Consider the following 14212-nt stretch of genomic DNA (forward strand, 5'->3'; position numbering starts at 1 on the left):
TGTGTTGCTCTTGGTAGAGAGCTTGATCCTGCAGCGGTCCCTGTGCATGTAGACCCTCAGGCTCAGGAAAGGCCGTCTGTGTTTGTTTAAAAACAAAACAAAATCCCTGGGTATTTAACAAAATAAAAGTCACCAAGTGGACAGTGTCTCATCTTCTTTGCTTTGTTTTTAAAAGTTGGCAAAATACAGATGAGTTACTTTGTTGTTAACAGTTTAAGTAGAGCAAGCTGAAATGCTTGGCTAAACAAATGGGATTACTCATTCTTTAAGTGTGTGTTTCCCAAGCACTGTACCCTCTTCAAAGCAGTGCAAGTCATTTGCTTTGCGGGTGCACAGTGATGCCCATTATGCACCTCTGGGAGAGCCTGGGAAATCCGGGGAGCTCCTTGGCAGGGCTGCTTGGGCCTGGGATCGGGAGCAGCAGCAGCCGCCGCCAACCCGTCCCGCGGCTCCGCGCCGTCCCGCTGAGACTGCAGGGCACGGGGGAGAAGCCAGGCTGGGAGCAGGCAGAGGGGGGCGTAGTTACGAAAACCAAAAGCAAAATGCAAAATGAAGTTTAGATTTTTTGTATTTTTTTATAACAAGGAATAGTATGTTATTGTCCCTTTGCATCTGCATTTTTTTGTTATGAGAGGAAAAAAAAAAACTTTGAATAAAAAAGCCAGCTATCAGGTTTCATATAGAATTGTAATTGAAATAGAGGTCAAAACCATCCTCAATGCAGCAATTGTGTGTTTGTGCAAGAATGGCCTGATTTGGGGAACTTTTGTGTTAAAGATTGTCTGAAGACAAACAGTTCTTTTTAAATGTTTCTTGCAGTGCTGAGAAGATTATTTTTTCTTTAAATGTCTCAGAATATTTCAACAGGCAGCTGTACAAACTGCAGGCCAGACAGAGTGGGAGCGTAATGAGTTAGCTGTAAATATGGAATGTGGCAGAAATGCATGTGCAAGTTGTTTACAGTTGCACTGAGAGACTTGTCATCTCTGGAATATTCAGAATATGACAGAGAAAATTACTTTTTAAGATGACTGAATTCTAATTCCAAATTCTATTAGCTGCTGGCCAGATTGATCACAGAGGCCTTAGATGAGTCCCCATAAAGGTTTTAAAAGCCAGTTGGGCATCAGAGGAGAATCATGCATGATTCTGTAAGCAAGAGTTATCATTTTGAAAGTCCCATTTGCCATAAAATCTTTCAATGGCCTATGAAAAAAACCAGAAAATTTAGGAGTAAGATCTGCGTCTGATTCTGAGAGATGCTGTGTGTGGATAGATTCTTCTGTTGAATAAATTGTGTGATTTGAAAATTGCATAGATCATCCGATAGAGTGAATAGAGGAGAATCTAAATGTATGTGCTTCACTTGCAGTCGGCAGTGCTGTTATTAGAAGAGTTAAAAGGTAATGTGGCAACATGCACTAAAGCTGAGTGAGGATCTCATATCTAAAGAGAAACTTCTCCGTTCATTTGCTGAAAACTGAAGTCTTGAAGCATAGTGCAATCAAATGGACATGTAAAAGCCTCTCCCTTATTTTTAAACAGCCATTTTGTCAGTGAAAGAACCAATTTGTATAGTATTTTGGAATGTTCAGTAGTAAAATGGGAAATAATGCCTCAAATATAATATCAAAACTTGCAGTCTGTGCAGTGTTAAAAGTTCTGTATTTTATCTATGATCGTGATGTGTTTACTGCATTTAGCTGCAGAAATTAAATCATATATCTTTATCTCATGTATTTTGAATGGATAATTGTCTTGGATTAAGAAAATTGCTTACTCTGTAGGTCATGAAGATGATTGATTGAGATTTGGATGCAAAATGACCAGAATGTAACTCTAACTGTAATACAAAGAAAATATAAGGATGCTTTTAACAAGGAGGAATGGAAACTTTTTGCATTTTGTGTGCAAATATAGCTTAAAGTATATAATAAGTGTTGTGGATATTAGAGCACCTCCTTACTTCTGTATCCCTCGGGGAAGGACAGGCCTCCAAGGAACAGTCTGTGATTGGGTTAGCCAAGGAATTTTTATGTTTATCAGAATAGCTGCCTATGCATAATAATAGCTGGCATGACTTGAAAGGGCTGTGTTTCACTTCAGAGGCAGTTTATTTACAAAATGGGAGGGAGGGGGACCCAAAAACCCTTCCCTACTTCATGTTAATGATTAAAAACTTTACTACAGCTTTCTATTGCACTTTAACATGGGCAGAGAGAGGTTTCAGCCTTCCTGGAGCCCAGCAGAAATTGCAACTGTGAAAGCATTTGACCGAGGGAAAAGGTCTGTCCTTAAATTTTTGCACTGTTCCACATCTTCAGAAGGTGGATTTTGGCATTTCACACAACCAGCATCTACATTTTGAAGGACAAGACTATGAACTAGCTAATACTTATGAAATTCAAGTCAAAAACAGGAGTCAAAAAACAAGCCACAATATTAAGTCTCAGATGATTATGTGTGTAGCTGAGCAAAAAATAATGTTTATATATATAATATATATATATATATTCATAAACAATTTACTTTCTAAGGATGATTGTTGCCTTGACTTTGTTATTGTTCTGAAATGACCCCTAGCGCAAAGTACAGAAGGAAAAAAAAAAAAAAAAACTCTTTAGTATTTTTGGAACAGTTGTGCTGCTGATTAAATCAACATATTAGAAAAATCTGCCCACTCCCAGGCTACCTGTATGCATTAGTTTTCCCAGAGGAGAATCAATAAAGAAATATAAAATTCCCTTAAGTCTCAACCAATACAGGTTGCCAGTTTCCATCATGCAAATGTTTTATAAATACACTATGTAAGTTACCATGAAGCTAGTTAGTCCTCAGTTGTATCTTTTGCTCCCAAGCTAAGGATCCTTCTGTAGCAACAACAATGCATATTCAAAAAAAAAAAAAAAGGCAACAAGAAAATTACATGTCATGTACAACAACCAAGGCGTATCATGAGCAAGTTAAAAAATGCTAGCTAGTATTTGACATGAAGAGTAGGGATAAGGTGCCAACACTAGAGAGCTGATAAGAAAAGCTGGATGTTGCAGTTCAGTTGCATCTTCTCAGAGATTCCTTGTGCTTCTTACAGAGCCAGTTTGAAGCGCACCAAGAGGAAGGGATGGTGATCTCCCACATGGCTGTTGCTGGCGTGGGCATCTGGATCGCCTTCACATCTGGATCTACCCTTCGCCTCTTCCACACGGAGACCCTGAAACACCTCCAGGACATTAACATTGCCACCCCTGTTCACAATATGTTGCCAGGTGACTGACGCACATCGTATGATAACATTGTTGTTTGGTCTCTATCACAGCTGTTCTCCAGAGCGTTGTAGGTGTAGGCCAGAGCCAGAACATTTGTTTTGGACCTTGAGGCTGATAGTGATCTCACACGCTTTGTTTTGGTAAACTGTAGTCTTGCCTGCTGAAAAGAACCATGTGTGCAGTGAGCAGCTCTCCTTCCTAGGAGTGAGAAGTGTAACGATGTCTAGCTGAGCAGGTGGATTCTCCTGCTGCGTCTGCCCATTTTTGTAGGGCAGTGCAGTCTATCAGGGACACATTTGCTTTGCAAAATTTAGCATTTGCTTCCGGAACTCGATGTCAAAGTACACGAAGGAGTCAATTTGCCCAGGATCCAAACTGGCAAAATGCTTGCTTAACTTTAATTATTTCAGTAGCCCCAGTTGAACTTCTCACACGCATGTTTGATGTTTTGCTGATAGGAACTGTCATTTGTGTAGTTGCAAGATTAGGCTTATAAATAAGCATGAAATCTGTGATAAGCAACAGATCTTTAAGTCTTTAAGAGGGAAGCTGTTGAGCCATCCCCAAACCATCAGTGTCATAGGCAGTGTGTATCAGCCTGTGTCAGTTTTGCTAGTGAGTAGCTAGGACTCTCTAAGTGGTTAATCAGTTACCTCCCTGAGTGAAATACACCCATTTCTGTCCTTCTTTGCCTGGCCCTTGGAGCGAGAGAGTGCCCCATGTGCAAGCTGTTGCAATGCCAGGAAAAAGGAACCAGCTTCCCAGTGTGCAAGTTGTCCGTGAGGGGACAACGGGGCTGTCTTCATTTCTCTTTCTGTAGATTTCAGGTGTTGGTTGCAGATACATAAATGAGCTAACTGATTTTAGATTCGTATGACCTACACAGTAAGCAGGCTTTAAGTGCAATGCACCTGCTCACTAGAGGTGTGTGCCAGCTCTATCACTTTGCTTTTAGCAGAAGCCAGTTCTTCCAGCACTGCAATTTTGTTTATTTTCTTTACATCGGAGGATATATTGCTTCTTCAGTCTCTGTCTTCTTACCCTGTTTTCTCTCAGACCACATTAGCGTTGCAGGAAAGCTCTATTTTAAATCATGTCCATCTTTGCAATGTTCTGTACATGGTGATTTTGCACTTGCTGTTTGAATGTAGCTTCAACACTAAGCAGCAGCAAATGTCCTGCCTTTAAATAGGTCATTTTATGTTTATCCCAGTTATGCAAAGAAATGAAGATTAGTATAAAAAGATTAACTCTTATTATTTTCTGCTGTTTATAGAAAGTAGGACTTCCCTTATACATCATTTTCTGCATATAAAAACTTCAAAAATTCTTGGTTTAGGTGTGCATTGGTGTAGTAATAAAACTGCTGTTGTATTAGATATTTTTCATTTTTCTTTTTATTTTTTTTAAGAGTTTTAGTTGATTATTTCCCTTTAGTGTCATTCTTGTCAATTTAAGTTTCTTATTTTTTGGTTGTTGCTTTTTTATGTTTGTTATTTGTTGCTTTGGGGTTTTTTTTCTTTCGCTCTACAAAAAGTGTCTCAATGAAAGGAAATTTTTCAGGAGCAGAGCATCATTACAGCAAATATTTCAGAGGAAGAATCCATTATAAAAATGAAATGAATTTAAATTATTTAGCAGCAGCTCTTGGACCTATTTCTATTATCTCTCTTCTGTCATCTCTATAGCAATAATGCTGCAAAAACAATAAAGGTTAAAGACAGAGGAATAGGGGCTTACATTAAAAAAATAGGCAGTAAGAGCCTTTGGAAATAAAAGCAGCAATAGGACAAGCTATATATAGTATACACTGAGATTTAAGAAGAAGATTTTTTTAAAAAAAAGAAATGACTCCATATTTAAGAAATGTGAGGATTTTTAGGAAGTAAATGGCTCCATGTTTTAAAAATGTGGGGATTTTTAGGGGATCTTTAGAAGTGCTGTATGTGCTTCAGGAGATCTTTCCATTTTAAAAGCAGCCGCTCTATTAGTTTTCTGAAATAAAGCAGGTGTTTCTTAACATGTAAAAAGAAAAGTAAAAATTTATGCTGTATTGAAGTGAGGAGGGAAGAAATTGGTGTAAAAATATTGCCAAGGGTCTTAAGATGCATTAACAAGAGGAAAGAAGATAGTGCAAGATCACGATGAAATTTCCAAGAAATTGGGCTCCTTTTGCCAAGCTTTAAGTAGAAGCAACAGTGTGTAATATTGGGTCGATTGGCTGCTTGGATATGTTACCTGAGTATTCATTTAAAGAAAGATGAATGATAGAGACATAACTCCATGAAGCTAATTATTCCTTATAGTTATTTTATTATTATGCAGTGAGAATAAAAGAAAAAATTACTGTCACTTTGTCAGGAATGGTCACTGTGAGTTACAAAGAAGTAGAGCTGTGGCAACCAGTTCTAATAACATTAATAATCAATTCTCATAATATTGTAACGGATTCTCATATAGTAACCAGTTCTCACAACATTAGATTTTTCACAAATTCATTGTTAGGAGAAGATGTCTTTAAATATCATAGTTTTTCTTCAAAAACAGCACACCTGCAGCACACCAGGTAGCATAGAGTCATAGAAGAACGAAGTATAAGGGAAATGGCACAGGAACTAATTGCCATTACAATTAGCAGAGCTTAGTAATGTAAAAAAGCAGGCAGACCTCCAAAACATGAACAAAAATATTTTTCCTAAAATGAGCAGTTTATTGTGACACATTTACAGAGAATTCATTTATATAGTTCATGTTTATAAAGTAAGGCTGGCTAAGCTTCTCCTGGCGAAGGACAGGAGAGCTGGACTGGGAGATCCCCAGTTGTAGATCAGATTTTGGATGTATTCATATCATACGTGCCAGCCAAGTGGCATTAGAAAGGACAGTGATAAATGTGGTGAGAGATCTGAGCTGGTACTAAATGCATAACCCAGAATGTAACCCATAACCCAGAACAGTCCCTGCCAGCTGTGTCTGCAGAGCCTGGTGGAGCGCGGTTCTGCTGTGGCAGTGTGTAGTCCCCGTACAGTGAGTAATGCAACTGGTCCTCCAAACTGCTCTGGTCCTGCCACCGCTGCATCAGGGAGGTGAAAACGTGCCTGTCAGGTCCTTTTGTCTGCTGAACATAATTTTTCAAATGAAGGGAGAATTCCCACTTCGTGCAATTAAAGGAAGTGTGTGAGGAGGAACTTGGGACTGGAGGGTGAACCTCGGTCGCTGAGGCCATAGAGGTTTAATCCGGAGTAGTCCCCAGAACCACTCTTCATGTATCATGAACACTGCACGGCACAGAGTGCTTCCTGATGTCGTGTAACACGATTGTGTTACCCAATGAAGCACCTGCAAGCACAAATGCAGTGGTTGAGATGAAGGACACCACCGCTGCAGGTGCTGGGCACCGTTACTTCACTAAACACAGCAGAGCCAGGATGCTTTTCAGCAGCTCAGGCAGTTCTCTGCTTTCTGGACAGGGGACATATTGAGCAGAGGAAAAAATCTGTTCACATTTGATGGCACCTCGCTAATGCCAGTGCAGTGTAAGCGCCTCACTAATGCTGATGCACTGCATTATTTTCCCTATTGTCCTCAGCATCTGTGATCTGTAGTTCAAATCTCAGCAAGGGTAGCTTTGCACCAGCCTTTGGCACAGCTCAAATGGCCTGATGAGTAAAAAAAATCACAATAAACCTGGGCACACAGTCCACTGTGTTATTAATAATCTTGTTTTGCCAGTCACACTCACTATGTCATTATTCAAAAAAATATACTTAGCATATTTTTCCTTTCAGCTATAAAAGAGTTATCCTTTTAAAGGGATTATGACCTTGATATATGTAATTCCTTTGCTCCTATGGATGATGACAGGTTATGTGTTTTAACAAAGATTCTTGTTTTTGTTGCTGTATTCTGTGTATATATCCATATATCCTCCTATGGTATATGTGTGTTTCCTGGAAACAGATGAGAAAAGCAAAGTAAAAATATATCATTTCCTCTCTGCAGAAAGCAAAATATCTTTTGAACATTGCAGTTTTCTTTTGTCCCCACCAGCTGCCACCTCATAAAACACAGTTGCACTGTGATTTTACTGCTGTGAGATGATAAAAAAGATGGGGAAAAGTTTAGGTGACCTCAATAAAGATGTACAGTTGGCTCTTTTAAACAATGTTTTATATATATAATAGTGTGAGCAAGATCATATAAGAGAATATATACCAGTATGCCCTTACACCTACCTAGGGCTGAATTCAGAAGACCTGCACGTGAACACAAAAGCATTTACATAGATCCTCCTGATGGGCCCGTGTTGGAAAATTGAGGCTGTGAAGGGGGGAACATGGAGTCAAAAATAATTTGTCCATGGATAAACATAGTCATTGGCTTCAGTTCTTGATAGAGTTGAGATCTTGATTAGATTGTTTTATGAGTTTAACAATTTCATCATTGCATCAGTGCAGGGTGTTCTGAGAGTTTTCATTTAAAGATGAGAACATTTGATTGCTTGATTGCTTTTTGGTATTTGTTTTTTATCATTTTCCCATAACCTTAAGCACCAGTATTGTTTTTTCCAGTGCTTGGTACACATTCAGGAGAGTTGATTTTTCCTGTTTTCTCTGAAGTAAAAAAAAAAAAATCAAATCATGGGTAGCAGATAAAAATATTATTTTTAATAGATACTTCTATCTGTTTATCATTCTTTAGTTATTAGATGCTGCTTCAAAATCTGCTTTCTGTTGCAGATGTTTCCTGCTTTTCCAGGCTTTGAAAGCAAGCAGTTTTCCTTTTGACCTCACTATAGATAGTTCACGCACAGATTATCCTCTGTACTTGGAATTCTAAGTTTCTGGCTGATCATTTGAAACAATAATGCAATTTTCCACATAGAGTTTGCTTCAGGGTTGGTATAAGAAAGCATGTATATTATCTTACATTAAAAAAAAGTAGGCAAAGCATTAAAGATCTATTATTTTTAAATGTAAGCATCTTGCTGTTGAAAATGGTTTACTTTGCCTTTGCTGTGGTCCAGGTTGTGGGAGATATGTTACTGCATCATGATAATTTGACATGCTCTAAATTGCAAAATTCAGATCTTGATTTTGAAAACTCCTGCATGTGGAGAGGTGTTTGGATATCTGGATTTGAACTTTGTTTGAAATGCTATAAAGATACTGGAAAAGTCCACATTAGCAGATGGCTGAGGAGGCTGATACTTTGCATTATGTGCACTGTATTGGAAACAGCACAAGCAGTTTTTAATGTGCGATTTTTTCATGGTTTTTTGGACTCTTGAATGTAAATTTGGGCTGCCATCTGTGTCATCGCTCTGGATTCTGATGCTTTAAAAAAAAAATTATAGCTTTGGTCATTTTACTGCTTTCTATCTTCAGACTACATCGGGATATACAATTTTCAGTTTCCCCAAAGGGCTGTCCTTCTAGCCAGTGCTTTTGTCTACTTCATTCTGGAAACTCAATTCCACGTATAAAAAAATCAAACTTTAAGAGGCTTGTGATTTATCAGTGGATATAGACCAGCTGCAGGAGGATCATGCAATCTTACCAGCATCGATACCTTCACAGTTAATTGAAAAAATGTAGGTGTCTCTCATGACCTGTAGGAGTAAATGGCGCCTGTTCAACTTATTCATACTTATTACATCTGCAGGGAGAGTGACCTAATCATCCTGCCTTTAGGATATCCTGAGAATAGACACAGAATAGATCGTACAATAGAACAGACCATTGCTAGATAAGTATTTTGTTTTTGTAAAGTTCTGTGCGGAAAGACTTGAACTCTGGACTACCTACTGCTTTTTGGTTGAGTGCTTTAGCCTTTGGGCTACAGTCTGGCAGCTCCTTTCCCGCTGGGTCTGTGATTCATGTGTTCTTGGCTGGAAGTTGGCTCAGCTTCAAGGGGAGAGATGGAAAACCTACTCGCTGGTGACACATTGCAAGTAAGGTGCTTTTCCGAAGTGTGGAACACGTGGGTTCATCCAGGCTGCACAGTGTGTGGAATCCAAATTCCCTGCTTACTGATGAGGTGCTTAACAACTAGATTGTTGTAATAAAGATGGAAATCAGTGTTGTCGTAGCATGTCAAAGTAATAGTAATTCCAAGAACAGGTAGGATTTGAGCATGGAGGACTTCAGCAGGGTTCAAATGCCCATCCACGTAAACCTGGGTCATGGTAGAAGGCTGGACAGTAAGTAATTTCCTTTTCTATTCCCAAGCTTGTCAGGTTTTGAAATTTGTCAAAATTTCAATTTCGTCAAAGTTGTAAATTTTGAAAAACCATTTTTAATCTCCTGTTGTAAGCGAAGATTACTTTGTTTTCCATAAGGAAAACAGCAATCCCATAAATAGTAACTTGCAGAAAATGATACAATCATACAATAGTTTTGTTTGGGAAGGTCTTCTGGACATCATCCCATCCATCCTTCTGCTCAGACCCAAGTAGATCAGGTTGCTCAAGGACTTGTCCAGCCAAGTTCTGAATATTTCCAACAACAAAGGTTCCACAGCCTCTGTGAACAACCTGTTCCAGTGTCTGACCAACCTCCTGCAGAAGAAGCTTCTCCTGTTTCCTCTTATCTTGTCACTGAGAAAATTAACTTTGAACAGGTTTGACTCTCGAACGTAGCGTGTTCCTATAGCATACTAATGAATATTGTGAAATGAAATGTTTCAGTGTTATTCTTGAGAATATAAAAACATTTTCTATTTGTAAAAGTGTATTTGTAAAGATAATGTATTTTTAGTTTTAGATACTGTGGTTTAGAGATCTCAGAACAAATTAATCCACAAGTGTAGTAGTATTTAAACTTTCATGCAGGTAAAGTTTAATGCCACAGCCCAGCAATGCATTTGCATTTCTTCTAAGCGTTTTGCTGAATCAGGCAGTGACAGTGTAACCATTCGCAGCTGATTCCTTTTGCCAGAGGTTACTCTGATCCGGGCAGAGAGAGTCACTCCAAAGTAACGTAGCCCTTGCACGTCTCCGCAGGGCAGCAGCGGGTTTCGGTGACCAGCCTCCTGGTGTGCCACGGCTTGCTCCTGATCGGAACCAACCTGGGAATCATCGTAGCCTTGCCCGTGCCTCGCCTGCAGGGCATTCCCAAAGTAACTGGTGAGTGAAGTTGCTCAAGCGCAGTGTCTAGAACGGTTTTATACTGGAGACTTTCTCTTCTGTCAGTAGCCTAAGTGAATCAACAAAATTGTAAGTGCTGTTTAGATGTATGTCACAGCGTTGTGGTGAATTTTGTCATTCCTCAGGTTTACGCTATGTCCAGATGCTTCTCTAGTTTTGCCCCAGTTGTTTGATATAGAACAATGATTATTCTTTAGGAAGCAAAAAATAGCTTAGACCTCAGTCCTGCCAGGAGAGAGTATAAGGTGTGAGAATGGGGATAAAGTCCAAAAAGTCCTTCTTCAGGTTTGGGGAAAACATGTGCATTAGGAGACATAGGCACTGAAAATTCAGTATGTTCTCTGACTGTTTATTCAGTAAGTCGATTTTCTGCCCCTTCTGCCCAATACTGTGGACCTGGAATTTATGACTGTGTGTATTTCAGTTTTTTTGACAATGATCAATATTTTTGCATTTTGGAAAGATGGTTTTGAGGGTTATTTTCACATTACACCATTTCCAGTGCAAACACACGAATGCTGCTGGATCGTTTTGCAAGTGTTTTAACTACCAACAGAAGCAAGTGTTTAAAAGTGTGTTTAATGGGACCTTTGCCAAGCTGCGTTTTGGGCTGAGAATTCTGCCAGAGCTGCTGAGCTGCAGAGAAGCTGGCAGGTGTTATAAGGCAAGCAGTCTGCAACTTCCTTCAGGAAAGAAGAAAAATAAGAAGGGAGTTTGCCAAAATGAAAACTAAATCTGCTATGTTCAGCAAAATAGGCAGCAATAGTCCAGTATGACAATGGATAAATGTTCCTGAAAAAAGCATGGAATCTGTGGAACCTGTGTTAGGAAAAATCTATTCAAATAGATGCAGTATAAGAAAATGTGTAGTTGCACAATCAAAATGTCTTCTGCTTTGTTTATTGTGGTTTGTCTCCCCTGTATATTCCTAACATTTGTTTTGGATCAAGATCTGTCAAATTCAGCAGCATTACATTTGGAGATCTGTCTTCATAAATCTCAAGTATTTGTAATTTGAACTGAAAAATCATAACTTTTTCCATTTGTATTTCTAATAGTGATAATTTATCTTTATATCATTGTACTTTCTGTTAGTAATTTTTATCACAAACTAGAATGCATTAGGAATTTCGGAATGGATGGTGTAATTCGTAGGGCTATTTTTTTTCTCTCAATAGCCTAACTCTTTTTCATACTCTAGCTTACTTGAAAGAGTGCTAGTTTTTTTTTCTTTTTCTTTTTGCTTTAATAAAGCACATATAATGTCATAGTTTCTGAATTTGGCCCTAGGCAATGCATTTCTCATACAGTCTTACAATTTGCACAGTATAAAACTTCCCTATACCTCCAACGTCCCACTGTTTACATTCTGTAAAAATGTAAATTGCAATTACTCACTCATTTCCTTATGAATCTCCCATGGTAACCAGACAACCATTTGTAAGGATGAGATTTATTTCCTGCTTTACAGTGTGGAAAAATCTGTTACAATGAAATAGATGTTCTCGTGCTCTCCTGGAAAGGTACGGTAGAATTAATTGAAAAACAGATACTTTGTGGATTATTGGAGAAAACTTGCAATGTTGTTATGCTTGTGACAGTGCCAATAAAAAGAAGATAGTGAAGAGTTTCTGTACTCGTGCTGTTGTGAAAACAGAGCACAAAAGTAAGTCAACTTGAACTCAGAGGGTCCTGCTTTAACTGATATTAATATAGTCCTAAAATACCTTTATGACATATTATATTTGTTTGTTACATTTTTTTTCCTGTAGATTTTGTACCCATGGGGCTAAAACCAGAATGAATGCATACAAAGTGGTTTTAAGACCTATTCGGAACTGATTGTGCTGGGACTCTTTGGTTTAAAACAAAAGAACCCCCCTTAATGTTCTTTAATTGTCCCTTTTCCCCTGTCCAGGAAGAGGAATGGTGTCATATCATGCACATAACGGCCCAGTCAAGTTTCTCATAATGGCTGCAGGTGTAAGCAAGAAAAACAAGCACAAGTCGAGGAGCAGTCGGCCTCCTAGCTCCGAGTCCAAAGAGGAGGAGCAAAAGCCCGTTCTGCACAACGAGCGACCAGGTTCTTCCCTGAGCAACGCTGCAGTTTGGCTGGGGGGCTCAGCAGGATCCATTACACAGAAAAGTGACTTGTCGTCATCTTCCGGATCCCTGACTTTGTCCCACGGATCGAGTTCCCTAGAACACAGGCCCGAGGACAGCAACATTTACGAGCTTTTGAGGGATCAAAATATCTCACTTAGAAGTAAAAGACAGAGATCCAAGAAAATGAGAGCAAGTTCGGTATTAGTCATTTCTGGTGGTCAAGGACACAGAAGGGTGAACAAGAAGACCAAACAGCAGCGACAAGATGAACTAGTGTCTTCAGTGATGGTTTGGCAAATCCCACTATTAAATATCTGAGTGAATTAAATCCAAGGTACTTTGTCATATTAAAAAAGGATTATATCTTTTCCAGCAAATGCCAGATTAGCACACAAGCTGGTAGCCTTTGTACATGGGAGTGAATTCACTGGTATTTGATCACCCAATTAAAGGCTGCAAGACAGTTTTCTTACATTTAGAACATTCTGCAGTATTAGGTTATTGGAAAACATTTAGCTGTTGACCCTGTCTTTGCTACTTAAAACATAAAAGACTTGTTAGACCCTTTAAAATGGTTTAAGAATATCTATCTTATTTATATGCCCATTTATAAATACCATCATTATCTTCTATAGCACTTACGGAAGGCAAGGAACACATGCCATGGTGCATGCTGATTTTTGCTCATGTAAATCAGCTGTTTCTTTTTCCAGTGTGATATATTGCATGGATTGTAGATTTTAACAGAGTAGCAAATATTTTAAAATAGTAAATATTCTAATACAAGCTAATATTAATTTGGTAATCTCTATAATAGTTCATAACATAATTCTACAGGTCTGAGTTTGGTCTAGACAAAAAAAAACCCAAGCAACATTCAAATCCAGTTCTAGTAACTGATTGATAATTGTATATTTTGACATAGAAAATAGATGTTCTATTTCTAATCCTCAGTATTATTGAAAATTTTTGCAGGATAAAAAGTGCATTAATTTTTTCTTCTGGTAGGTGCAATGTGTCGGTGACACCTTCACCATAGAGAGAGAGCTCGAGGACATTGCGGCCTAGGCTAAATAGAAAATAGAGCTGTAGAGCAGTTGCCTATTCTAGTGCTACTAACACCTCTTTCTGGCAACGAGGGGTGCACCCAGGATCAAAACTAGGTGCAGACTCTATGCCATTTGTAAGCAATGTGCACGTGCAGTTCGCAGAAGCCAAGCAGGTGTAATATGAAGAAGTGCGTGGCCGTTCAGTGCATTAGAAATGCAGTGACATTGCAGTGCCCACAGGGAGTGCAGGTAGCCAGCGCGGGTGCTCGTGTCAGTCGGGCTGTGCTCTGGCCTCTGGAAACACTTTTCGCTTCGTGTCACTGAGCAGACAGCAGGTGTCTGTCAGACTGAGCAGCAGTCACCTCTTTTCACCCCAAAATGCAGAAAAATATCACCCTGTAAGTGGACTTTGTGACAATACCAGGCACAGTTTCTTCTTGCACTTCTTCACTCAGTGGGGCAAGGTGACAGAGGGCTGAATTCCAAGCGGCGTCTAAGTGGCATCCTGATCAGTTTTTCTTAATGAACGAACACATTCCAGAAAGGAGCTTTGCACTTGGTGTTACTGCTAAAATTGTGTTTTGTGCTAGGATTTTTCTGTCTCTGTGCATGTGAAATATCAGGCAAAGCCTTCAGTTCAAACA

The 14212-nt window shown here is 39.0% G+C and overlaps 1 protein-coding gene across 4 annotated transcripts in view; it reads left to right on the forward strand.

The window, feature by feature from the left end:
- The window catches only part of ARHGEF10 (Rho guanine nucleotide exchange factor 10), a 90601-nt gene extending 77089 nt beyond the window's left edge, over nucleotides 1-13512 (forward strand). For all 4 annotated transcript variants that reach the window (XM_088530563.1, XM_088530564.1, XM_088530565.1 and 1 more), the window contains 3 exons: nucleotides 3092-3266; nucleotides 10270-10392; nucleotides 12332-13512. In XM_088530563.1, coding sequence (XP_088386689.1) covers nucleotides 3092-3266; nucleotides 10270-10392; nucleotides 12332-12837 — 804 coding nt within the window. In that variant the 3' untranslated portion in view covers nucleotides 12838-13512. The remainder of the gene's footprint in view (nucleotides 1-3091; nucleotides 3267-10269; nucleotides 10393-12331) is intronic.
- The last annotated feature ends 700 nt before the right edge of the window (nucleotides 13513-14212 follow it).

Source organism: Tinamus guttatus, unplaced genomic scaffold (assembly GCF_059628265.1).
Source record: "Tinamus guttatus ecotype Peru unplaced genomic scaffold, ASM5962826v1 Tinamus_guttatus_pri_ptg000383l, whole genome shotgun sequence".
Lineage (NCBI taxonomy): Eukaryota > Metazoa > Chordata > Aves > Tinamiformes > Tinamidae > Tinamus > Tinamus guttatus.